Raw genomic sequence first — 27,076 nt, forward strand, 5'->3', positions numbered from 1 at the left:
CAGGTTGTACCTCTTCCTCAGAGCCAATGTCTACACAAACTGAGAGGACACAGGTTGTGTAGACATTGGCTCTGAGGAAGAGGTACAACCTCAAAATGCGTCAGCCATCAGCTATCCAGAGGTCTACAGTCCCCCACCAGACTACCTTCAGGGGTCTTGGACCCCACTGCATCTCTTGAGACATGCTTTCCATTTGATTTTATTTCTCTTGTATTTTACTTTTTAATCAATTAATCTAATTTTTAAAAGGTAATGCACTAAGCCCGTGCGCCCTCTTTTGGTCTCTCATCAAGGACAATACTTCTGTGTGAAGCTGTAGGTGGAAGATGACTTCAGGCCACCCACCCAGTCCATTAAAGTGAAGCCCAGCTTAAGCAGCAGGCCAAAATCATCACAGTTCTGGAACTACTATTGTGTCTGGGAGACGGAGAGTGACAGCTTTCAGCTAAGGCTTTGCCCAAGTGATTTTCTAAGATATAGAACCCTTTAAAGAATAAGGTAATCAAGATCCAAAATCTCAGTGTTTGGAAGATGGTGAAGAGATAATACACCCAACAATTTCTTCTATCTTTTAGGGACCCAGTTGGTGAAATCTCTGCGTGGAGTTCCCAGACCTGCACACCCACTGTACGCATTTTGAGGGGTTCCCAGGTCTACACACCTAATGTACCCATGAAGACAGGTTCCCACATACCTGGCCTGTAGACCAGCTGTGTACATAAGGAGTTCCCACCATCCCTGCTGGATTTGTGCTTATAATATCATAAAGAATATAATAGGAGGAGCTAGAACACATAAAGCTGAGTAGGAATACCCAAAACTCTCAGGTGTGCAGCACAGGGTAAAGTCAGGAATTATGGCAGGGAGATCTCGCTGTTGGAGAATCCAAGGCATAGAAGAAGCCATGGGCTAACACAGTCCTATAACCTTCAGTTATAACTTAAAATATCACTCCATATATCTAGGGGTGACCCCAAAGCATCGCATGTGGCACCTGCTTCCTGGGCACATGAACATTGCTGATGCAGCAAAACCTCCTGATCAGCCCTCCTGTTCCCCTCACTTCCATGAGAATTCCCCCTACTTCATGTTGTATCTCCAGGACAGACAGGAAAGAATTGTCTCCAGCATGGACAGATAGGCATTCTAACAATTCTGCACAACATCTGAAACTATCAACTTACATTCAAATAGTGTTAAGCAAGTCTTCTTTAAGACTATGGTGGTCTTTGAAGTCTTGGTGTGATTTTACAAAGGAGATTTGTGAAAACTGTAATCAATTGCACCAAACTGATGACAGTGCTTGTAGTGAAGGTTGGGTGGTGGTGCCATCTATTTGCACAGTCCTGCTACATTGTAGCCTCTAGGAAAGGTAAACAGAAAACAAGTGCATGTTGTGGCCCTCAGATGGGGCTCCGCGAACGTACTCACAGACCTCCGTGAACACGCAGTACTTGAGGAACACACGATGCTTGCCCAGCGTGCCGGGGTTGACGTCGCGGCTCAGGATGTAGATGCCGTCATTGTGCAGGGTGCAGCATATGCTCAGCCCCGATTTGGAGGTGTTCACTTTGAGGCAGGTGAACTCCTTGGTCCGAGTGTCATACGAATGTACGTTCAGGGAGTCCTCGCTCTGTCCGGACTGACCATCCCGTATGAATCCGCCTACCAAGTACAAAGTCTCCTCGATGGACACCATCTGCTGCTTCCGGACGTGATGTCGCCAGATGTCAAACTCCGACCATTGGTCAGCCAAGGGGCAGTACCGCAACACCTTCAGGTTTCGTCCTGAATGTGGAAAGATGGAAAAAATATGGCTCATCATTAACCGAAGTCTAATATAACATTTGAAGGGTATGTAAACCCTAAGCATGAACTTCTCTAATTTGCTTGAACTTGGTCCACTAAATATACTATTAAAAATGTTCTCTTATATCTGTTTGACAAGAGCAAAAAAAAAAAAAAATTGATACTACAGAAAACTTGTGAGCTGAAAGCTTCCTGTGCAGTCTGTGTTGAGGGTTTACTAACCGCTTCCCATCTGACCACTGTACATAAACAGCCAGACAGGTGCTTTCTGGATGCAGGAACGCGCACACACACACACACACACACACACACACACAACCTTCCACTTCTGCTGCTCGCGAGCGCACTTTAGGGCGTACAGTGGCACACGCTGTAATCAATGTGACCTTAAGACACAGCATATCACAATTGAGGGTACAGGGACAAAGAAATTGAGGAGGAATTTTGGAGATGAGAAGAAGGGTTTATGGAGATGTGGAGAGGCAGAGGTTGACAAGCAGTCTGTGTTCTTTATACTCATCAGAAATTAAGTAGGCAGGGCTGACACCAGCTTAGGAATTGTGCGGTCATGTCAAGGAGGAAAGTAGGAGAACACTATATTTCTGACCCATTACCAGTTATTTTGCTGTACTTGTAGCACCTTTAAAGGTAATAAGCATGGGGAAATACATACTCCAGTGATGTACTAATATTTTTTTGTATTATTTTATTTTATTTTATTTTTCCTTGACATTCACAATTGTACATTCAAAACACCCTTCTTTTATTTGGTCCATTTTGGTCTGTTAAATATACCAATGAAAGTGTTTTGTTATATCTGTTTGATAAGTGAAAAAAGTGTGAGTCTCATTGTTCCCAGCTTTCTCTTAGGACTTCTGTGGTGCTAACACACTGCTTGTTCTAGGGCAGCAATGGGCAAACTACGGCCCGGCGGACCTTTTAATCCGGCCCGTGGAGCATGATGCTGTCAGGATGTGTGTAGGCGGGGCAGCGTGACGAACGTGAGGGGAGCTAGGCTCCTCTCACAGTCCGCCCTGAAGACCGGAACGGCGCGGGAACACGGCGAGAGGAACGCGCGGAGCAAAGGTAAGTGAATGAATTACTATGGGGGATGAATTACTATATGGGGGATGAATTACTATGGGGGATGAATTACTATATGGGGGATGAATTACTATGGGGGATGAATTACTATGGGGGATTAATTACTATATGGGGGATGAATTACTATGGGGGATGAATTACTATAGGGGGGATGAATTACTATGGGGGATGAATTACTATGGGGGATGAATTACTATATGGGGGATTAATTACTATATGGGGGAATAATTACTATGGGGGGTGAATTACTTTATGGGGGATTAATTACTATGCTTACTATGGGGGAATATTACTATACTTACTATGGATGACACATACACATCATTCATCTACTCTTGGTCCGGCCCCCGGGTCCAATATATGAACCCATTGCGGCCCTCAAGTCAAAAAGTTTGCCCACCGCTGTTCTAGGGCAACATCACCACTCTTCCATAAATAGAGTACAGTGAGTGATCATTGTCACCTTAGGAAAAGAAGTGTGTTTTTGGCAGGATTACCAGGTGCTACAAAAGGGGGAAAAAAATTCTTGATTAAAAAAAGAAAACTAATGCAACCACATCTAAGGTTTGTAAGCTGCAATATATTTTTTTCTCTCAGGCTTGGATACAGTTTAGATGCCCACAGGTAGACAACCAAAAGTTTTTTTTAATTGATCTTCCCTTATGATAGCCAACAAGCAGCTAATAGGCCACAGCAAACTTCTGCAGCTGAGCAATAACCATTGAAATACTGAAATGGCAGGGTACTCAGAAATGCACATCTTTTGTTCACTGAACAGGTTTGGTTTGTAGTACTCACCTGTAATGCTCACATCTGCTGGTTTTGGTTCCTGCCAGGGAGTATTCACATGTCCATATCTGGTCAATGACATCACCTGGGAGACCCACCTTATGTTTACGACAAAGACGTGGGTCCTGGGACATGTCATTCGGTGCGACTGAGAGGCAGGAGAAGATTGTGCCAGTGGGATGTTTTTCTTTCAGTGATTTAGAGAGCTTCTTTCATTGCGAATGAAGGGAATCTACATCACTGGATGATGTGATTGACGGAGTACATACTGTGTTTAAGAACTTTTCAAAAAATGTGGTATGTTTACATTTTCCATGTACCCCTTACTCATGTGGGGGAGTATCTGGGGGGGCCCTTATCTGAAGGTGGGGCTTCTAGATTCTGAAAAAGCCCATAGAACCCCACAAACACCAGGCCAGGGTTGGAGGAAAGAGGCCCTTGTCCTCATCAACATGTGTACAAGGTGCTTTGCCTGGTGGGTGCCCCTTGGCAAGGTACACCAATGTGCATGTTATCCACAATCCCATGTTAAGAGCATGTGGCCTGGCATGGATCAGGAAGTGGTCTGCATGCTCACATACAGATGCACCACTCCACAGGCAGGTTAAGGGCATCCTCCAAGCATGTTAAATTAATTTTGCATCTTTAATGTTTCTCATTAACCACATAAGGTCCACCCTATAGCAGTTTTACAGCCCTCCTGTGCAAAATCACATATATATATGTGATTGTGCACCTCTGCCATAGGGGGGCGCATGCGTGCCACTGGAGGATCACTTCTACTGTGAACACCCACAGCAGAAGCCGATCTGCGAGTGCCGGTGAATGGATATCCGCCGCACCAACCAATCGTCAGGCAGGACAGAACAGAGCTCTGTTCCAGAGGTCAAGTGGTTAAGCATTATTAAGTCGCTGCTCTCCAACCAATGGAAAAATGTAAAAAAGTATATATTTCCTTTGGTACATGTTCCCCAAGGCAGTATCCACCCCCCATGCCCATGCCGTTTGTTTGACAACCCCTTAGTCTATTACTGTTTTTTTTAACATTCGGCTACCATTGCCTTTAATGAATTTACGCAAAGCTCACTAGACCTGCCTCAAACTGAACCCGGGTACATTTCACTCATCCCTACTATGCATAAACAACAGCTATGGAAGTCGTGGGGACATATATTAAAGTGCATTTATCAATTATTTAGAATGTATAAATACTTGATTGTCCATAGTCGAGCTACAGGTTAGCTCTGGGTTAATTTATTTTTCTTAATGTTGTCCTAAACGGGTAATAAAATAGAACCAAAAAAAAAAAAAAAAAAAAAACTCGGATTGCAACATTTACCTATAATTTGTTGTTTTTCCCTGCAGTACAACTTCTTTACCACAGGATGTCCTTAGTCTTCCAGGTTGAATGAAGCATTACAGAAAAAATTCAGTAGCATGCAAAACAGAATGCACAGGTCAGCAGTAACACACAGTGCAGGGGTCAGTAGCATGGAACTCAGAGTTAAGGGGTCAGCAGAAAGTATTGCAGAGTTCATTAGAAAGTAACAGGAGGTCAGGAGTATGTAATGCAGAGTGCAGGAGTCAGTAGCATGTAATACAGAGTGCAAAGGCTGGTAGCATATAATGCAGAGTGCAAGCAGCAAAGCTCTGAGGTCAGTAGTAACCACAGAGTCCAGGAATATGCAACGCATAGTGCAGGGTTCAGTAGTAGATAACGCAGGGTTCATTAGTAAATAACTTGGTGTGTTGGGGTCAGTAGTATCGTACAGTATAGGGGTCAGTAAGTAAGGCAGAGTGTGGAGGTCAGTTGTAGCTACCATAGAGTTCAGAGGTCAGGAAGAGGTAAGTAATGCAGAGTTCAAGGGTCACCAATAACTCAGAATTCTGAAGTATGTGACACAGAAATGTCTGCCTGGAGACTTTAAAAATAATCTCTTGCTGCAACAATCAGCTATAATTTGAAGGTGACCCCTGCAGTACCTCATCTTCACCACAAGATGCCCTCAGTCTTCCAAGAATCATTTAAAGTGGTAGTAAACCCCAACCTCCCCCCCAGACAATGGCATAATGTGCTAGTATGCATCACAGGTGGCAGGGCTTCCATCTTCCTCCGCTCTTCCTTCCAGGTTCACTGGCTCTGATCCTTTGAATGGCTATGATATCGCTATGATAAATAAAGTTAAAGAGCATATATGTGGAGGGTAAATCTGGGGTTGATATTCCCTCTGGAGGTACCATCCCTATGTATTGAATATGGATACAATAAATGGGATTTGAGACTCTAAATGTACCTCACTGGGTATGATATCAAAGAGCATAACAATTCATAAAAGCTATATCTTATTGTATAATATATATATATATCTCTCACAACACAACAGACATTTATTATTTACTTATATAGCGCCATCAATTTACGCAGCGCTTTACATATATATTGTACATTCACATCAGTCCCTAACCCTCAAGGGCCGTACAATCTAAGGTCCCTAACTCACATTCATACATTCACATACTAGGGACAATTTAGACAGGATCCAATTAACCTACCAGCAGGTCTTTGGAGTGTAGGAGGAAACCGGAGTACCTGGAGGAAACCCACACAGGTACAGGGAGAACATAGACTTTTAAAATCAATAGTATGGCTTGAAATGTAACCGTATATCTGGACATAAGATCCTAATTTAGAATGGCCGACGCATTTTGCAGAAGAACCGCTTCTTCAGAGCCTTGGATCTTGTTATACACAAACGTGTCTTCACATGTGCCACAATGTATATGTCTGACAACAAGTGCCTGCCGGGTCCGTGGGGAGAGACTCAATCATGGAACAACATGATTTCAATGACCCATTCCAGAGCCTACTTTAATATCAAAATCCTAAAGCTTAAGTCTTCAAGAGCAGAAATAAATGTCACTAGCAACCCATCTCCATTGTATTACTGAGTCTATAACAACAGTCATGTATTCCCTCTAGGGGCTGAATAACATCCACATATGTGAATCTAGAATTCCAGTCCAATTAACACACCACAAGCACGTGTAAAGCACATGGTCCAAATGAGGACCTTTCTGTCTTTTATAATGTCTGTTGTGTGATATATGTATATGAGAACAAGAAAATATTGCTTTTATGAATGGTTATACTCTTTGATATCGTACCCAAAGAGGTACATTTAGAGTACCAAATCCTAAATATTGTATCCAGAGCTGCTATGATGTCACTCCCATGCATGCACAGAGGAGTCATGGTTTACAGGACAGAGCTCTGCACAGGTATGCCGTCCCTTCAAAGTGCATGATGACGTCACAGCCTGCATCCAGTGTGAATATCTCCTCAGCATCTCAAGTTTAGGAGATATCCACTGTACATTATTATTATTGGAGTATATAATAAGCCTTACCTGTAGGTACAACTTCAAAAGCGGAGTTTAATACCACTTTAAAGGTCAGGTTTATCTTATTTATTTATTTCAGGTACTTACATAGCGCCACCAATTTACGCAGCGCTTTTTACACATCGTACATTCACATCAGTCCCTAACCCTCAAGGGGCGCACAATCTAAGGTCCCTAACTTACATTCATACATACACATACTAGGGACAATTTAGACAGGGTCTAATTTACCTACCAGCATGTCTTTGGGAGTGTGGGAGGAAACAGGAGTACCCAGAGGAAACCCACACAGGCACAGGGAGAACATGCAAACTCCAGGCATCTTATAAATAATAAATGCACGTCAGTGCAGGGAAAAAAACGCATTCCTTTATTTTTGTGTTTTTTTTACAGGAGGCCACAAAGCATGGCAACTACAATCAGTGCCCTGCACTCAGTGTATCATCACAGCAGCACACCTCTCCGCATCATCCAGGACTGACAACCCCTGGGAAAAGACCAAAGAGAACCTAGCACATCACATGACTGGCCAGAACGTATACAAAACATAATGTACTGGTGCCCAAAGCTTCAGCGGGGAGAAAGGAATCCTGTGTTGTGCTTTAAAGCAGACCTAGCATTTACAACCACAATGCAGTGCTCCCCTTTATAATGCTTCCATCCGCTTTTCTCTCCAGAAGGGCAGAGCCAGCTTTGTTTAGGCATCACCAGGGTATTTTTTCTCAGAGAATAGGTGCTGGAACCCGCCCTTTCAGAGTCACCCCTTATCTCTCCCTCGCACCCACCTCCAGGCACCATTCCTTGGTTCCACCTTCTACCCACCCCCCAGGACCTTTTAGAGAATAAAGAACCAAGTATCATTTTGTGATGCTAAGTAATTTGTATGGAATTTGTTAATGATAACAAGAAAAGCAGATCTCCTGCAACCGGCAGCATTACCACTGCCCCCAGTGACAATAGATCTCCCAACCACAATGGATCGCCTGTAATAAAATACCCCCCAGCAGCAATAGACCATCGACAGAAACTATGATCCCCCTGCAACCAGCATCAATAGACCCTCCAGCAGCCAGGAACAAAAGACCCCCCTCAACAGTAGATCCCTTCCATTAACAATAGATCCCCCAGCAGCAGGCATTAATAGATCCTCCAGCACACCCCTAACCTTTTACCATTACATACATTCAGTGCTGGAGGTGCAGGAACGTATCCCCCTGCGTTCCCACTGAAAAAAAGCCCTTGGCATCACCCATGGTTACCATCTATTTCCTGGACTGAGATGCTGGCTCACGTAAATCCTAATGCATGTGCAGTTCTCGGCTGTGTTCACGAACGTATGCCACTATGTGGCTTGTGACAAAGTTACAATGTACAGTCTGATCAATGGAGGAGATGAAAATGCTTCCTCCTGCCAGCAACAGACTAAAGACATCATCTTAACCTAAGCACACTCACCCAACTGGAGCTCATATGACATGTCAGGAATGTACTCATGCTGAAAAGGTCTAGTTTATTATGAAAAAAAATAAAGTGACTAACCTCGTGGGGTGTAACCACCAACTACATAGATCTTCCCCAGACTTTCACAGGCTGAGAACTCCACCAGGGGGTCTGGAAGGGGGGCTGCTAAGTTCCACGTGTTCTGTGCTGGGTTGAAGGACTCCATGGTCTGTAAAGACTGGCCACCGACAGCATAGAGGGACCCGCCCACTGCGAGGAGCCGGAAATTATACCTGAAGTGAAGAATAGGCAGGAAATGGTCTTGTAGTGAAATGAGAAATAAGAACTGTATACAACTAATCAAACACCATTTCATCCAGTTATGAATTCACGTAAAGCTGACATACAGCCTTCCCTTCAGCCCGGTACAGTTGTACCGGCTCCTCTCCTGTGCTGAAATAGAGTACTCTAATGCACACTGTACTGTAAACTCTCACAATGTGCATTGGAAGTGGCATCAAGTTAAACAAAGTCTGCCTACATCCCAGCTGGAGGAGAAGACATCCAGCATCATCTAGCTCATGGGTCTCCAAACTTCAGCCTGAGGGCCGATATGGCCCTTTGCTACTCTTTATCTGGCCCTTGGGACACTATTCCGCCCACTGAGACGAACAATGGAGCAGCACTTCTTCCCATGAAACCAATGACGGTGTACTATTCTTCCCACTAGTACCAATGATGGCGTACTATTCTTCCCACTAGTACCAATGATGGCGTACAATTCTTCCCACTAGTAACAATGATGGTGTACTATTCTTCCCACTAGTACCAATGATGGCGTACAATTCTTCCCACTAGTACCAATGATGGTGTACTATTCTTCCCACTAGTACCAATGATGGTGTACAATTCTTCCCACTAGTACCAATGATGGTGCACAATTCTTCCCACTAGTAACAATGATGGTGTACTATTCTTCCCACTAGTACCAATGATGGCGTACAATTCTTCCCACTAGTAACAATGATGGTGTACTATTCTTCCCACTAGTAACAATGATGGTGTACTATTCTTCCCACTAGTACCAATGATGGCGTACAATTCTTCCCACTAGTACCAATGATGGTGTACTATTCTTCCCACTAGTACCAATGATGGTGTACAATTCTTCCCACTAGTACCAATGATGGTGCACAATTCTTCCCACTAGTACCAATGATGGGGCACTATTCTTCCCACTAGTACCAATGATGGTGCACAATTCTTCCCACTAGCACCAATGATGGGGCACTACTCCTCCTATTGACCATCAACCCTGAGGCTATGTTTATGCTCACTGATGCTGGGGTCAGGATATTTTCTATCCTCCCTGGCCCTAATCCAGCCCTCCTAAAGTCTGAAGGACCATATACTGGCCCTTTATTTGAAAAGTCTGGAGACCCCTGATCTAGCTCTTTCTTCCCAGCCTGACTGCCCCTGGCCCATCCCTTTAATTGACTGGATTTCAGTTCTTTCAATGATGGAAGCTCTGCATCTCATGTGGGTGTTGGGTAGGGTGATCTGCATGCAAATACAACCTGCCCAGGAATGCCCAGGGTGTGATGAAGGTGTACAGTGTCATTTCTTCTAAAAAAGGTGAACATCCTCAAAGAACACACGGTGTACAGCCGTTTGTTTAACTGAAGCCAGTCTAACAACCCGCTTCTGTCGAATGGTCATGCTGAAGAACCTGCTTAAAGGAGAACTATAGTCTCCATACTTACCTGTCCTACAGACCTGCGCTGGTATCTTTTTCTGAATGCCAGTCTTCGGCCTCTTCATTGGCTGCCTGGGTGTATAATTATTATTCAGGATTATATAGCACCAACAGTTTGCGCAGCACTTTACAACATGAGGGCACACCGTACAGTTACAATACAATATAAGAGGAATCTGAGGGACCTGCTCGTTAGAACCTACAATCCAGGAGGGAGGGTCATGAGATACAAAAAGTAATAGCTGTGGGGGGTGACCTGTTGGAGAAAATAAAACTGCAGCTGATAGATGGGGGCAGAATAGGCTTCTCTGAAGAGGAGGATTGTCTAAAAGCAAACAGAGTAGGTGATAGTTGGATAGATTGGGGTAGAGAGTTCCATAGGATGGGAGAAGCTTGGGAAAAGTCCTGGAGGCGAGCATGGGAGGAGGTGATGAGGAAGCTATAGAGCAGGAGGTCTTGGGGGAACAAAGAGACGCAATTATGTTGGTATTTAGAGACTAGTTTAGTGATGAGCCTGGCATTCTTGATGGACTGGAGGGGGGATAGCCTATGTAAAGGTAAGCCAATGACCAGGGAGTAGTCAAGGTGAGCGATGACCAGGGAGTAGTCAAGGAGAGCGATGGCCAGGGAGTAGTCAAGGAGAGCGATGGCCAGGGAGTAGTCAAGGTGAGAGATGGCTAGGGAGTAGTCAAGGTGAGCGATGACCAGGGATTAGTCAAGGTGAGCGATGACCAGGGAGTAGTCAAGGTGAGCGATGGCCAGGGAGTAGTCAAGGTGAGCGATGGCCAGGGAGTAGTCAAGGTGAGAGATGGCCAGGGAGTAGTCAAGGTGAGAGATGGCCAGGGAGTAGTCAAGGTGAGAGATGGCCAGGGAGTAGTCAAGGTGAGAGATGGCCAGGGAGTAGTCAAGGTGAGAGATGGCCAGGGAGTAGTCAAGGTGAGAGATGGCCAGGGAGTAGTCAAGGTGAGAGATGACCAGGGAGTAGTCAAGGTGAGAGATGACCAGGGAGTAGTCAAGGTGAGTTAGAAGCTTTGTGGTGTCATTTGTTAGAGAGGGGTGTATCTTGGAGATGTTGCGGAGGTTGAGGTGGAAAGATTTGAACAGTGATTGGACATCGGGCCAAAAGGATAGTTCATCACTAATGCACATGTGCAGGAAGCCATCATCCGGGTACTTAGACTAACATGAGTAGCTCAGTTTATAGTCCTGGAGGAGATGGCAAGCAGGAAGGTACGGGCATTGCATGTGTTTTCTGCTATACGAGGTGGTATCAAAACGTTTTGACACTCGTTCTGTAACACGCCAACAGATGGTTGCACGCACAGTCACAGGGAGCACCGACCTTCATATGTCAGGGTGCCAAAAGACATTGTCCTGTGTACATCGGGAGCTGTGCAACTGGTGCTATTCTGACCACGTCTGCTATTTCATCATCGACAACAACTTAAAACAAAGAGTAAACGTGCCATGTTGTAAAAACGGCAACCTTTGAGCTGGATCTTCATCTTCGGGAAGAGAGCATTTTCTGGGGTTGAGCTTGTTGAGGTCTTCCTGATCTTTCATCATCTTTCAGTGATGTTCTTCTACTCTTGAAGCACGCATGCCACTGAAAACACCTTGAACGACTCATTGCAGCATCGCCGTAAACTTGCCGAATCATGTCAAACATCTTTGTGGTAAATTTGCTCAGTATTACCCACAATTTCACAGTTGCTCTTTATTCTAGCTTGCTGTCCATGATGAAATAGCAGACATGGTAATGCACATGGTCAGAATAGCACCAGTTGCACAGCTCCCGATGTACACAGGACCATGCTCCCCGTGACTGTGCATTCAGCCTTGTACTGCCATCTGTTGGCGTGTTGCAAAACTGGACTCAAAACTTTTTGATACCACCTCATAAAAGCCTGCCTGCTCGCAGGTTTTTACAGTGGGACTTCAGTTTCGCTTTAATATATTTTTATATTTGCATACCTCCTCTCAAGAGCCAGTCTATTGCTTGCATTAGGGATGAGGAATAATGAGGAAGGGTATTTTGATGTTTTCAAGAAGCTACGTAAAGCATTCTGCTGGCCCCTCCCACCAACCATGATCTGCCTCCATTGCATAGAAAAGCACATAGACCCAGTCAAGCTGTCACTGAGTCTAAAATAAGGAATATCATGAAAATGGAAAGGTTGTATTTAAACATTTGATGGGGGGAGGGAGAAACCAAAAAAGGCAGAATATAAGCAGATTAAACTTCAGCTTTAAAATTCATTAAGGGCCCAGTCATACCGTGTGATGTGATCTGCCATGCGAAGCGAGTTTCAAATCCCATGGCAAGTCGCACCTTATTGTCCGCAATTAAAGTGTACATATCGGTGCAATTCCAACTTGGCCAGAGTCGCACTGATTTTGAAAGTAGTGCATGCACTACTTCAGGTGCGACTCTCAGTCACCTTTGTCTTGTAAGCCAGAGATTTTATTTATTTACTTCAGGTACTTATATAGCGCCATCAATTTACGCAGCGCTTTACATATATATTATACATTCACATCAGTCCCTAACCCTCAAGGGGCGTACAATCTAAGGTCCCTAACTTACATTCATACATACACATATTAGGGCCAACTGAGACAGGATCCAATTAACCTACCAGCATGTCTTTGGAGTGTGGGAGGAAACAGGAGTACCCAGAGGAAACCCACACTGGCACAGGGAGAACATGCAAACTCCAGGCAGGTGGTGCCATGGCTGGGATTTGAACCAACGACCCTAGTACTGCCATTTAGCCACTGTGCTGCCTTGCGTCGCACCTGAATTCGGAATGACATCCGACTTTGAAATTGCGCAACTTCACTGGAAGTCGCACGATCACAAAGTCATATTGGTGTGACCGGGGACTTCATGTATTTTGATGTATCCCTATGGAAGGGTGCAGTAGCTTATAAAACACAGCAATGTGAAAAGTCTAACAACCCACTATAAAGCATCACATTTGTTATACCCAGCAAATAAAAGAAACATTTTGTTTTCCTTTCTTTCTCATGCTTTTTGCTTACACTGTAAACAATTGTAAAATACATGGGAACAGAGAAAGAATAAATGAACTCAAACATTGCAAAAAAAAAAAAAAAAAAGTACAAAGCTGCATTATTTCCCACAAAATGAGATTTAAAGCCCTAATGGGGATTTGGTAAGAACAAACCAGAGCCATTGTCAACTACTAGATTGTTTCCTTTACAGGAGTCCCTGGACAACCTTGTATGGGCATGAGGAATTATCCCAAGGAAGCCCCAGGATAGAAATGTTTGGAAAACTCCCATCCTCCAGACCCTGCCTCTTTAAGGGGGGGGAGGGAGGGAGGGAGGGATCCTTTAAATTTCCATCTTCCCTAAAGAGCACCAAATAAGGTGAGTAGGACTGATACAGAAATGCTTCCTATCCTACAGGAGCGAAGGGCTGCCGATTCACCCGTTCACTCCCACAGCTCCAACACAGTCCTGAATGGATATAAATTAACGGTGGCTACAGCTAAACAAAAAGTGTTAGCAAAGAAACGATAAAGATTAATTCCAGGCACATATTAAAGACACAAAATTAATGCATCTCTGTATTCATTAAAACTGAGCAAAAGCCCTCCTCCGCAGTGGGGCTGCGCCTGCAGTACACGGATTGACCACTAGTTTATGTCTAATAGACCAAGTAAAGCAATAATACTTACCTGATCCTGCGCTTCTGCAGACTCCTTCGTGCTGCTAGACTGGCCCCTGCAGCCTTTTCTCCCCTGCGGTCAGATGCCCATGGCATCATCACCAATGACCAAGACCAGGGGCAGACTGCCCATTTGGAAACTCGGGCACTGCCCGAGGGCCCGGGGTCAGCAGGGGGCCCCATGAGGTACCTTTGGTAGCATGTGGTACCTTTGGTACATGTGGTACCTTTTTCATAGGCTTTTTTGAGTTTGGGCAAGGAAACAGGGGCCCCATGATCCCCTATTGCTCGGGGGCCCCATGAGTTCCTAGATTGTAAGCTCGAAAGAGCAGGGCACTCGAACCCCTCGTGTATTGTATTGTTACTGTCTTGTCTCATGTTCTGTCCCCCCTGCTACTGTACAGCGCTGAGCATACCCTTTGGCGCTATATAAGTACTGTATAATAATAATAATAATGAGTTGTCAGTCTGCCCTTGACCAAGACCATGGCCTTGTGCTGGATGTGGGTACACTGGACAGTCCACTGTCACAATGTAGGGTACAGGGTCGATAAAAATCGATGATTAATAAAAAAATTAAAAACATTTTTTTAAAAATCGGATTTTTTTAATTTAAATCGGATTTTTACATTTATTTTAAGAAAATGCTATTGGAGTAAAAAAAAAAAAAATCTATCTAAAAGATAGTTTTCTATTTAAGATACATTAATAATTTTGTTTTTCAGCATGAAATGGAGCTTAGTTATATAGCATGAGGCTGTATATTCTGCAATATTTACATTTTTGGTAAACTCATTCAATGATTCCAAGCTCTGTAAGCTGAGATAACATGCACTGCATTGACGCATTCACACAATTACACAGTAATCATGAGAAAAAACATGAAATAAAAGAATTTGAGCAGTGCAACTATGTGTGATTACCTATTAATCTAAAATCAGTTCTGATATCGCTGTTTTACTAACCTGACAGCTTATTATTCTAAAAAGGAAACCTTCATTTGGTTTGCAAATATTAAAGATTCAGCAAGAATGAGTCGGATTCCTTACATTTAAAAAAGAGCACCTGTCATTTTAGATCCATCATGTCAGCGCCTGTTAGCGGGCATCCACTGACCTGCTGCCGCCACGCTCCTCACCTTGTTGCGTCACTGCTGCATCACCAGCTGTCCCATTAAAGTGAATGGGACTGTCGGTGAGTCAACAGCGGGTTATAGGAGGAGCCGCTGCAGGACAGAGATGACAGTTGCTCTTTAAAAATTCTGATTTAAATCGAGCCTTTTCACTAGTGATTTAAATATACTTGATTTAAATCAAACCCACCCTGGTATGGGAGCACTTTTTTCTGGGGAGCAAAGGATCAAGTAAATTAAAATGCATTAACGTCTCCTACACAAAATTAGCTTTTAACCCTTTAAGTGTGGGTGCAGCCCTGCTGCAAGAAGGAACTGCTTGTTGTCACAAAGCTGAGCTTTAAAGTGTTACTAAACCCAGGACCCTGCATTTACTATATCTGGTCTCCCACAGTACACAGAACATTGAAATACAATTATTTTAGTAAATATAAACTGCTAAATACCTTTTCTCATCAGCAGTCAGAGCAGTCTTGTGACTTCTGTGTCCAACCAAGCACTGGTTAAAGCTTGTAGGAGGAGTTTTCTTTCTGCTCTAGGAGAATGCAGAACCCCTGACCTCTGTCTGGACAGTGCTGATTGGCCCTGTGCTGATCACATGTACTCTCCCAAGAAAAAAAATCCTCTCTAGCATTACACACCAAACTGAGCATGTGCACAGTGTGTCCACATGATGTGTCTTATCAGGAGATAAGAGAGGGGCACTGGAATAAATGGGGGATCAGAGAAGTCAGGATCAAACAGCAATTTTACACAATGCAGAGGATTAACCCCTTAGGTTCCACAGTGAGTATAACAAGCACGCTTTACTGCATATACAGACTGATTTTACTGTTGTGGGTTTAGTAACAATTTAACATATGTTATTTGGGGTTTTTTAATACAAGCAGTGTAAGTAGCTGAATTTGACCTGGTATCGGCCTCTTGCAGTCCCTGTACAGCAGAGCTCAGACAATAGGGAAGAAGCAGCACAAAGAACCAATCCCTTGGGCTGCAGTGCTCAGAGATGGGTTCATCAGTCTCCTGTTTCTTTTTTTTTCTCCACTCACAGGATGGGGGTAGAGACAAGACCTGTAAGCATTACTGAACTGCTGCAAATTAAAATCAGGTCTCCTGTCCTGCCAGACAGGGCTGTGCTGTGCGTCAGCTGTGGAATCTCAATACTGGATGGAGAGAAATGCTGATTCTTTGGCAGGTTAAACAGCGATCAGATGTGCACTTCATCTGTGTAGTTCGCTGTTTTGCCTGGTGTTCAGCTAATAGGGATCATTTACTTTTTTTTTTTGTCCAAAAACATGGGCTTAAGTGAGATATAATCACAAAATAACATACAGTACATAGCATCCAATGGAATAGCCTGTGACCTTACAATTCAATAGGAGACAGTAGGGACCATTTACATTTTCGCTCTGCATTAAAGCGGCCCATTGTAAACAATTGGCTGAGAATGCACAAAAATATTCCAAAAATGTAAAGTCCACAAAATTTGGGAAACAATGTGCATGGCTTGCTGTGTGTTGCTGCATGTCTGAATGTGTCTGTGTTGTCTTCATGCTTTGGCTTGCCATTCAGAATAGCACCACAATGGCTTACATGGGCCTTTAGTGTAGAAGAAATTAACACCTTCCACAAGGATCATACCTTTATCAAAAACTGTTGCAGTATTATGGCCGTTTTAACCGCTATAACATGGTGGCTGGACATGTTGGGATGATCAGATGTTCCATTCAAGATTTTATACTGAGCACCCACTGTCAGTGCCAACCTTATTTTAGGGGTACTGTAGCATGTACCTTGTAAAATGCATTCATCAAAAAATTATCAGTTTGGTGGTGGTTCCTGAACAGATCGTAAATATTTAACAAACCAAATTTTTATTTTTTTTTCTCCAAACATTGCTGCCTGGATCATGAGGTAACTATCTGGGCTCTCTATATAATCTTATGCTGGATATCTGCAAATGAATAGGCAAGTGTGGCCAACATCCAGACAATGATGTCCCTGAATAGCCAGGCACACCAGGACTATATCCCAGTGATCCTGGCAGTCTCTACCAAACCAACAAGCTAACTTTTGATGAACACCCTGAAGAATGTCTGAACCTCTCTGGATCCTGGTATGGACTAGAATGCTCTTTAAAACTTTGTAGTTTATCCAGTTTTAGATTTGAACAATATAAATCTGAACTGGATGACATTTAGTTTGCTAAAGCACTGTGTATTATAAATAGTTGCCATATGCTGGTGATGTCAGGAGACGGAGGGGACGCTCCTCATTATATTTTGGTCATGCCCTCTGTAGCAATTGTACGTACAGATATGGTTGCGTACATCCATTTTGCTAAAGATCCACCATCTTGTGTCATTCTCACTCCAAATCAGTCCCCCTCCCTTTTTGTTGAATGGCATGTGGTCCGTGTGTGCTGAGTTCAGGAGTGCACAGGGCACAGCTGGATACACTTCATGGTTGCAAACCCAATTAGCTCGTTCCAGGGTGTCTGTCAGCCTCTTGCTCTGGCCGGATTGTAAATCTATAAACCCGTCAGTCACTGGACTTGAAAGCATTTCGGAATAGCAGTAAAACATACATCCCACTTGGAACCATTTTTTCATACAATTTCATAACTGCCAGCAGGAAAAAGGTACAATAGAACAAAGCATATATTCAGATAGGTCAGTTTAATGCGAGTCACCTGATACCTTACATCCCTAGATTACGTCTACCCAAGAGCAGAAAGCGGTATCTCTTTAACTGCCACAGACAGATATGTCATATCTGGTGTCTGGACGTTCAGCAGATCATTCTGCATATTATTCTACCAGTGGATAGGATGCTACATGTACCTATGGAAGATTATTGACCGTGGTATAAACAGAGGGATTTGGGTCACAGCCTGGGTCTCCGCCTAAACCCCCTCCCCAAATGAGGCAGTTGGCCCTTGGATTCAGTAGACACCCCCTGCTGGGGGACTAGAAAATAGGCTGTCAGGCCTGGAGAAGTAAGATGAAGAGATCTCTCTTTTAACATCAGGAACCAACTTTGGGAGAAACGGTACCCTTTTGTTCAGGACACTTGAATCTGCTTAAACCAAGGACTCTGGCAAGTATTCTAGCTCTCTAGACTTCTGTTATCTCTCTGGTGTGTTATTGCTCTCTGTATTTATTTTTATATATATATATATATATATATATATATATATATATATATATATTGGCTACATCTTTTTATGTAAATATTTTTATTGCACCATTTTGACCTTTTTAGTAATAAATCCTATTTTCTGAAAAGCGTTGAACTGTTTCTAAAGCTCTTTAATGCAAACTAAGAATCCCTGCTACTGTGTGTTTTAAACTTCTGCATACATCTGTCTGCGGTGGCAGTGTGTACACAGACGCTTATTCAAACATCATAGTGTTACTGCTAAGATTTGTGAGTTTCCTCCTTCCTCCTAAAAAAAAGGTGGTGGTGGCAGTGTGAAGGGTTATTTGCGTAATTAACCTGACCCAGTAACAATCACTCTCAGGCAGCTGGCACATAGATTGTGGTCCAGTGAGCTGGAAAATCTCTGTGCAGGGGGCAGCTGAGAGTGGCATTGTTACACAAGTGGCAGCGTGGTTTTAGATTGGCTAGTCCTTCGGTCAAAAGTTAGTGAGAAGGACTGGGTCTGACGCCGTGCCCCTCACACCCTTGGCTTGGGCACTACTGGAAGGAAGTTTGTTGTATCATTCAGAAATTCATGGACCATCCCGTGCCTATGGATCCGGCATTTTTTCTGTTCCATGTCACTGATATGGCACTTAAGGCTTACAGGTGGTCGATTGTGCGTCATCTATTAAATGTAGCCAAGTCCTGCATTGCTCTGTGTTGGCAGAAGCTGTATCCTCCCTCCCTGGGGCTATGGCTATGTAGAGTTGAAGAAATGAACCATATAGGGGGATTTGATGCTTACACATCAGCATAGGATGGAAACTTACTCTAAAATGTGGACCTTATGGAACTGGTTTGTTTACTCGGATGAGGGGAAATTGCCCGAGACAGGGTAGGACTGATTTGTTCCTTCCTGGCCTTTCAATCGTTCCCATGTGACCCCCTCCCCTCCCCCCGGCCTTTTTTCTCCCTTTCTCTGCTCTCTCTCCTCTCCTTACTCTGTGGTGCTGTCTGACTCGCTGCTCCATCCTCTTTCCTTTTTCTTTTGATTAAAAACCACAGTGGACAGTGGGTTTTTGCCATTTGTATGTACAAGGATTTGTTTTGTATTTTGTCCTGGGATAGTATCCTCGAATCCCCATGTTTGTATCATTTTTGTTTGCTGCCTACCTCTGTATTTTATATACATATGCTTATATGGATACATGACATGTGTCTTCTGCTGTTCCGTTGTTTTCAATAAAAATAGAATTTGTAAAAAATAATTGCCATATTTTTCCCATAAAATGCTGTTTTCACCTTTGTCCCACCTTAGTGCCGATAGCCCCTGGCTATCAGTGCTGCTGGTCTCCTCCAACCTCTTTCAACCTCTTCCTGTCTATATGCGCTTTCTACAGTGTCAGCTGCTCATCATTGCTGTGGACTGACTTTCGGATAGTGACAACGATGGATTGTGCCTCACAAAGTATGTCAGCATACCCAATTGCAGTTTCCACCAGGGTCGGATGTCACAGGGTGACAGCACAAGAGCACAACTGGAAATCAGTTGTCACCCTATAATAGGAAGTGTATGAACATGGACAACTCATACTCGGATAGCATAGATTATTTTAATTAAAACTGATAATTTAAGGCTGAACTCTGGGCACAAAAAGTTTCATTTAAATATTTTTCTCAACAGTCACAAAGGATATCAGTCCACATAGTTTTCACCAAATGCCTTTTCAATGCCAATTATAACCTTGTAAAAGTAGCAGTGACATCATGCCTTTGAGTGAGACAGAGCAGGCCCCACCCACTACAAGCTGCCTGCAAAAAACTACAGGAGGGGGAGGAGACAAGACCAGTCACCCTGCACATGGAGAGAGAGCAGCAGTGACTGGTCTTTATTACAGGAAGCTCCTGCACAGAGGTAAAGTTGCACACTGGATAAATCTAGAAGAAATACTCAAAGCACACCAAGATACAAGAAAAATACACATATCTCTTGTACTTAGACAATAGCTTTAAAGAAAAAAATTGAAAATTACTTTAGGAATTACATCAACATGTTAAAGCTTATATGAAAGGTTTGTGATTGGGTTGCCAACCAGCATCAGAATCCCTTATGTGACATGAGAATAATGGAGAAATTCTTCCAAAAAGGTGGCTCTCAGTTATACTCTATAGACATAAAGCCTCTTAAAAGGATATTCAGCCAATGCTGTTTGGAGCATAAAAAAAATAGCTCAGGAGGACAAGAGGGGCAAATCATTTCTTAATTATTCCTAAACTGAATGTAGAGATGTGCTGGTTCCTTTAAATCTTAAACAGCAGTTGCAAAGCATTTTTTTTTCTTTTCCCTTGTTGTGAGTGACAGACAGGAAAAGCAGGACTGTGCTCTGATTGGTGGTTGCTACAGCTGAGAAGGATCCACCCATAGCAGCACTGTTGCAGCTGAACTTATGATTGGCTGTGGAGGAAAGGAGAGAGGAAAAAGGAAGAAGTACATGCGGGGTAGGAGACATTTTCAGGGGACCGCATGGAGCAAGGGCTCCTGGTGTAAAGTCAGAGTCTCACTCTCTGTGCTGCTGGAACCCATAAACTGGGCTGGGGGTGTGTAGCAGAGAAATTGTTGCAGGAGGACAGTGTGCAAACTAAGCATTGTCCTGCCTGACACTCAGGATTACAGCCACTCAAGTGCATGTGTCTCTCAAAGTCTGGAGCTGCTGAAAGAGAGAGGATTTCTACTACTGTCTAATGCTATCTAGAGGACAATCCAGAAACAGTGAGTACTCTGTGATGAAAGGGGATTTTGATATTGCTGCACTTGCTGTTCATCTCTGGAGAATTGTCATGAGAAAGCCTGCTCTCTAATTCTCAGAGTGACACAGATCTTGGAAAGCCCAAGCTGCTCAGAATTAGCTATTCCTGCTGCTGATTGATGAGAGAACTCTGTCTCTGTATATTACTGGTGATTGTCTCCTCAAAACTTGTGCTGTGGCTGAAGAGTGTTTAGTTCCAAGTCCCCACAGAAGCTTGCTGCTCTGAATATACTGAGCAAGTGTCAGTATATCAGGATTTCACCTGTATGGTAAAGATTTGTCGAAGTGTTGTTTTTTTCTATTGCAATGTTCACTGGAAGATTCTGCTTAAAGGAGACTGTGCTATCCTGCTACCCCTGGATTACAAATACTCTCCCATGCAGAGAGTGAGCGCTCTTCCATTGATTAAAGGGCCCCAACGTTGAGAGACTTTAAGTTTCATCCCACTGGCCAGTGGTTAGGTAGGACATTTCTGCTCTAGATAGTACTGCTATAGCAAATGTCAATAAGCTGCTAAACCTCATTAACAGTTATTGTTTCATGTGTCAATGTCACTCTCATATGTCACCCTAGTCAGTGAGATACTAGTAAGTTTTTGGAGTCTTTGGCGAGTGAATTGTGACTTCTTACTGTGTTATGCAAAGTGTTATCTGTGTTTTATGTACATTATCTGTGTTAAATCAGCTAGTTCTTTTTCAGGGTTTGTCTTCTTCAATAAAACCCATAAAAAATATTCTCAGAGTGTCGAAGTGTTCTGGGCATAATCGGAGGTGTCACCAGATTCAGGTGGGAGTTGAACCTATATATCTAGCCAAGTTCCACCCAAGGGTGTGCTACATGATTTTAAAAGTTTATTTTTAACAACAATCATGTCATACTTACTTTCTGTGTGTAATGGTTTTGCACAGAGCAGCCCTGAACCTCCACTTCTGGGGTCCCCTGCCGGCAGTCTTGGCTCTTCCTCTTCTCCGAGTGTTGCTTGCTATGGGGGCACTCGTCCGGAGTCGATCCCCAGCCAGGCTGGGTGCGTCTATTAACACATACAGCATGGCTTAGCCCCGCCTCCCGCTCTTTGCTCATATGATTTGATTGGCAGGAGCCAATGTCTCCCCTGCTGCCAATCTCCTGTGAGAAGAGAAAGATGGAAAAGAGCTACTGATGACGGGACAGCGCTGAATCAAAATTGGGCTCAGGTGTTTAAGGGGGTTGCTGGGGGAATACATTTTTGAAAGGTTTTTTTACCTTAATGCTGAGAATGCATTAGAGTAAAAACTTTTTCCGTCACTTTAAGTATATTCTTTAAGTCCTCAGCTGAGCCAGTTGTGTGAATTAACCACTGGCCTCTTATATTGCTCTGCCCTCTATGGTCAGTACAAAGCAAAGTGAGGATGCGTCACTCCTTCTGATACAGTCTCTAACATAAAGTAAATGGAAGATCTTGCAGCAAGTGGTGAGACCTTGTCCACAACAGGCCATGGGAACTGAGGCTGGCTTTACATGGATTGTTTATTTTGTTATAATCAGAGGATTCAAGGTATCTTCCCCCCTGTGCTACTGTAGTCCAACAGCGACGACCCCTCCGCTGTCAGTATACACTAATCAGCTCTGCAGCTGAATAGCTATAGGTGCTGATGGAATGATAACGTTCCAACATTAAACTAACGTCACTTGAGCGGGAAAGGCCATTGATGGATCGGTCCCTGTTGATCTAGCATATTTTCGATCCATCAATGGCCAACTTTAGATGCTCATTTGTTTCCATCTAGTTCCTGAGAGGTATAAGAAGCTAGTGGAAGATAAGACCCTGCCACACCCACTGAAAACTGAAATACCAGTTTTTGTTAAATGGAACCTTTAAGGAATTTGATGAGAGGGTACCTTTTCTGGTTCATGGCAGGTTCTTCACTCCAGAATCCAGTGCTCGGGTTATAGGAGTGGACAGCGCTCACCTCCTGTCCATTCTCACGGGTCCCTCCGGCCACAAAGAGATAGTTGTTGAGTGAGGCTGCTCCATAGCTCTGCACCCGCAGCATGCTCTGTGGAACGTCACTGGGCATGACCTGCCACCCTCCTCCGACCTCCAGGTATCGCAGGAGCACCCAAGAATCAGCTCCCTGCTGTGACAAAAGCAGCAGTGATGGCACACCTCGCAGACGCTCCTGGATGACTTGCTCTTTGAGAGATTCAGGGCTCTCCTGAAAGTCCGCTCTCTGCAGCATACAGTGGTAGTGAGCAGCCATGTAGCTGAAGCAGGCTGTGGCCAGATCCCACTGGCCATGGAGCTGTGACACGTCCAGTAGGTCCAGGCAGGTGTCCACTGACAACGAGGACTGCAAAAGAGACAACAGGCCCTGAACTTGCAAGTAACAGGCGGCTTCCACCAATGCCTGCAGCGGGCCCTGAGAAAAGTCCTCCTGGACAAAACTTGGCTCATCTTGCCCTGAAGAATGTTCGCTGGTTAGTGCCTTGAGTCCACACTTCACTTCTTCTGCAGGGCTGCACGCCTGCACTGGTCCTCCTGTGATGTGACGCAGAACACCTTCGAGCCCTTCATGGGTAAGCCCATGCAAAGTCACCACCTCACCGGTACTCTCCCTCATCCCTGAGCGGAAAAGAGCTTGAAAAAAGCCACTTTGAGCCACCAGCTGGTCGCGGGGAACTAGGTAACATCTGGATCCCAGGAGGATCTGCACCGTTTCCACTGAGGACATTCCACCCACCTCTTCTTGTGGAGGACATCACACACCTGCTCCAAAATAAAACAAGTCAGCTCAAGTTCAAAGGCTCAGTTCTTCCAAAATCATATTTAACTCTTGGTGAAATCTCTGTGCCAAACTCACTGATCTGCACACCTGCAGTGCCCAGTATGAAAGGTTTCCAACACCCCAATGCTAAGTTACCAGCTCTGCAACTTGCTGTGTCCATTATGAGGGGTTCCCACCATCCCTGTGCTGATTCCCAGGTCTGCACATCGGCTGTGACCATTATGAGTGGTTCCCACCATCCCTGTGCTGAATTCCCAGGTCTGCACATCTGCTGTGCCCATTATGAAGAATTCCCATCATTCCAGCTCTGCACACCAGCTGTGGCCATTATAAAGGGCTTCACCATCCCTGCTGGATTTTTTTAATTTATTGTATATTGTGGAGAATGTAACAGGGGGAGTTGGATGAGACAATGGTGGGCAGGAACATCCAAAATTCACAGGTGGACAGAACAGAGCTGGGAATTATAGAAGGGAAACCTCAGTGTTGGCGTATCTAAGACACCAGGGGTTGATTCAGCCTACCAGGCTCCACCTATACCTAAATATCACTTACAGGTGGATGCCCCGTTAAAAACTGTTACTACTTTTCAGCTGTAAGCCTTCATATGATTAAGGCAGCCCAAAGATGATTCTGGAACCAAATCCCTCTGTCCCTTCTTCATCAGTTGTCCCTCTTTTTCGTCTGATGTATGGACCACTATAGAAAAATAATTACCAATAGTGTTATTCTTCATCCAGCCTCTAAACTATTTAATTTATTAGTTTGAAAAGCCAGTAAAAAAGGACAAGCAATGTTGAAAAAAAAAAAATCAACATGTAGGTTTATGCAGTAAATGCTTTGAATATTAACTCTTCGCGGTTTGCATAACTGGGGGTGTGGAAGGGTTGCGTCCTCTGCCTACATACTTAGTACTGCAGTGGGGGGGGGGGGATTTACTAAAACTAGAGCACTTAGAATCTGGTGCAGCTGTGCATGGTAGCCAGGGCCGTGGATAAGGGGGTACCATCAGTCCTTCTGTACGGGGCCCAGGCCAGCAGAGGGACCCAGGCAGTGAATTGGATGTGGGCAGAGTGGGTGATTGATGTGGTGGGGGGGGGGGGGGGGCAATTACTGGAACCGATCCCCTGTATGTCTCCCTGTGCAGCAGCTAAAAGTTGACTTCTTCTCTAGCTTTCAGCTGCTGCAGAGAGAGCCATACAGGGGATCGGTTCCAGTAATACCCCCTACCACACCCATCACCCTCCCTGTACACCATATGTTCCCCCCTGCTGCCTAGGGCTCCTCTGTGCCCCCACAGTGCTGCCGGCTTCCCTCCTCTCCTTTACAATGGCAGCTGTAAGCACACAAAAGGATCCTTCAGAATCCTGTAAACATGTCACATTCACCAGCCCCTTCCTTTCCTGAATTTACACCGAGTGATCGGTACTGATCACTCACCGTGTTCATTCATAACTAAAGCATAGTATGCATAGTCAACTGTTGTTGTTTTTTGGGGGGGGGGGGAGGGGGACCCTGTCAGGTTAGCTGTAAGGGGCACTGTGGTTTCTAACAGCAGTCCTGATGGTAGCCAATCAGCTTCTAAAATCAGCTTGCTTAATTAAGCTTTAACAATAAAACCTGGAAGCTGATTGGTTTCATTGCAGAGCTACAGCAGATTTTACACTCTCCAGTTTTAGTAAATACCCCCAATATTTCCTTCTTTCCCATTCCAGAAAGTGGGGAGACATGCTGCTGTATCTTAAGAGCACTTACCTTTTTAATCCTTTCCATAATACTCAGATCACACACACAGAGCTGGTATCCACCTAGCAATCCCGTAAGGTGATTACCCTGTTAGTATTTCCCACAATTCCTTGCTAATAGATGCATTGAGTAGCTGCTGTTTGGTTCATCTCCTGATCTATTGGTTACTGCTGAGTGTTATACATAGAGAAAGTACCAACTGATCCGAAAAAAAAAGGGTGACACATTGTAACCGAGTCACTCCCAGCTGTGAGTTACACCCTGTGCAGCTGAAGCTTGAAAGACCAGAAAAGCTAAAACAAGAATTCAAATAGCTAATCTTATAATAACATATTGTTCACATGGGTGAACCTAGGCATGAGAGCACATACCTGCCCATATAATAAGAATGTATTTATATTATTATAGAACTTCCTTTTATATTGTGTTTGTTGCTATTTTTGGCTTTGTTATGACAGTTCCCAGTATTCAATGTAAAATATGTACAGCGATTCTGCCCCTAAAATCTCCTACTTGAGGATCCTGAAGGTTAATTTATTTAGCTGTAAATGGTTTTATAAAAGGGAAGATTCTCCGCGCTGTCTGTTTCTGCCGTCACACTTCTACGTTTCTAAATAAAAATTCAGAATCAGCCCAAATATGCTTGGCAGAGCTTGTGGAGTCCTACGATGTGACAGAGATCATTTTGGTATCAATTGCACCATCAGTATGATTAAATCCCCCGCTCCCCTTCAAATATATTATAGAACAAACACAGGTTCTGCTGGAATTTGCAGTTCCTCTGCAGCTGAAAAGACAAAAATAAAGGTGATAGTACATACCCTCTCTGTATACTGTATACACAAAGGCCTCCTTATTCCAGGTTCATTTGTGCAGATCAAATCCCAGCAATTCACTTCCTGAACACTGCAGCCAGAGCAGAGCCAACCCACCGCCTCCACCCCATACTGACACCCAGCTGAAAGCTCAACCCACCGCCTCCACCCCATACTGACACCCAGCTGAAAGCTCAACCCACCGCCTCCACCCCATACTGACACCCAGCCTACTGCATCCACCCAACTCTGACAGTCGACTGAGAGCCCCCTCCCCTCCAGAAGACAGTTCTACCCTCTGGAGGAGACCATGATAGTCCACACAGATACACAACTGTTTTGTATACACCATACAACAGGCACAAAGACACAATAACAATGCTCTGTATACATTGTACAACAAAAGACGATACACAGTAACATTGATATGTAAACACCATACAACACACACACTGATACATAATAACTGTTTTGTAAACACCATACAACACACATTGACACACAATAACACTGATCTGTACACTATACAGACACAATGATATATAATAAAGCTGCACTGTATACATCATTAGTTTTATTATGATTATTGTTATTACACAGGATTTATATAGCGCCAACAGTTTGCTCAGCGCTTTACAATATAACGGGAGACAATACAGCAACAATACAGT

The 27,076-nt window shown here is 44.0% G+C and overlaps 1 protein-coding gene across 1 annotated transcript; it reads right to left on the reverse strand.

The window, feature by feature from the left end:
* Positions 1–206: 206 nt before the first annotated feature.
* Positions 207–26,540, reverse strand: KLHL42 (kelch like family member 42). Its single transcript, XM_089671740.1, has 4 exons — positions 26,412–26,540; positions 22,958–23,825; positions 8,643–8,836; positions 207–1,788 (listed from the first exon to the last, which is right to left on the reverse strand). Exons 2-4 carry the CDS (start codon positions 23,788–23,790, stop codon positions 1,364–1,366), a joined length of 1,452 nt encoding a protein of 483 aa, XP_089527866.1. The 5' UTR covers positions 23,791–23,825; positions 26,412–26,540; the 3' UTR covers positions 207–1,363.
* Between the last annotated feature and the right edge of the window lie 536 nt (positions 26,541–27,076).

The sequence above is a fragment of the Staurois parvus genome, unplaced genomic scaffold (assembly GCF_062004578.1).
Source record: "Staurois parvus isolate SC_StPar_1 unplaced genomic scaffold, SC_StPar_1.0 ptg000114l, whole genome shotgun sequence".
NCBI classification, from domain to species: domain Eukaryota; kingdom Metazoa; phylum Chordata; class Amphibia; order Anura; family Ranidae; genus Staurois; species Staurois parvus.

What these genes read in the sequence shown, in the direction of transcription:
- KLHL42 (XM_089671740.1), bottom strand. Translation starts at nt 23,790, where the DNA reads ATGTCCTCAGTGGAAACGGTGCAGATCCTCCTGGGATCCAGATGTTAC. An exon ending in CCTGCCATGAACCAGAAAAG is followed by an intron (nt 8,837 to 22,957) that starts GTACCCTCTCAT and finishes TCTTCACTTCAG; the next exon opens with GTATAATTTCCGGCTCCTCG. An exon ending in TGGTGGTTACACCCCACGAG is followed by an intron (nt 1,789 to 8,642) that starts GTTAGTCACTTT and finishes TTCCACATTCAG; the next exon opens with GACGAAACCTGAAGGTGTTG.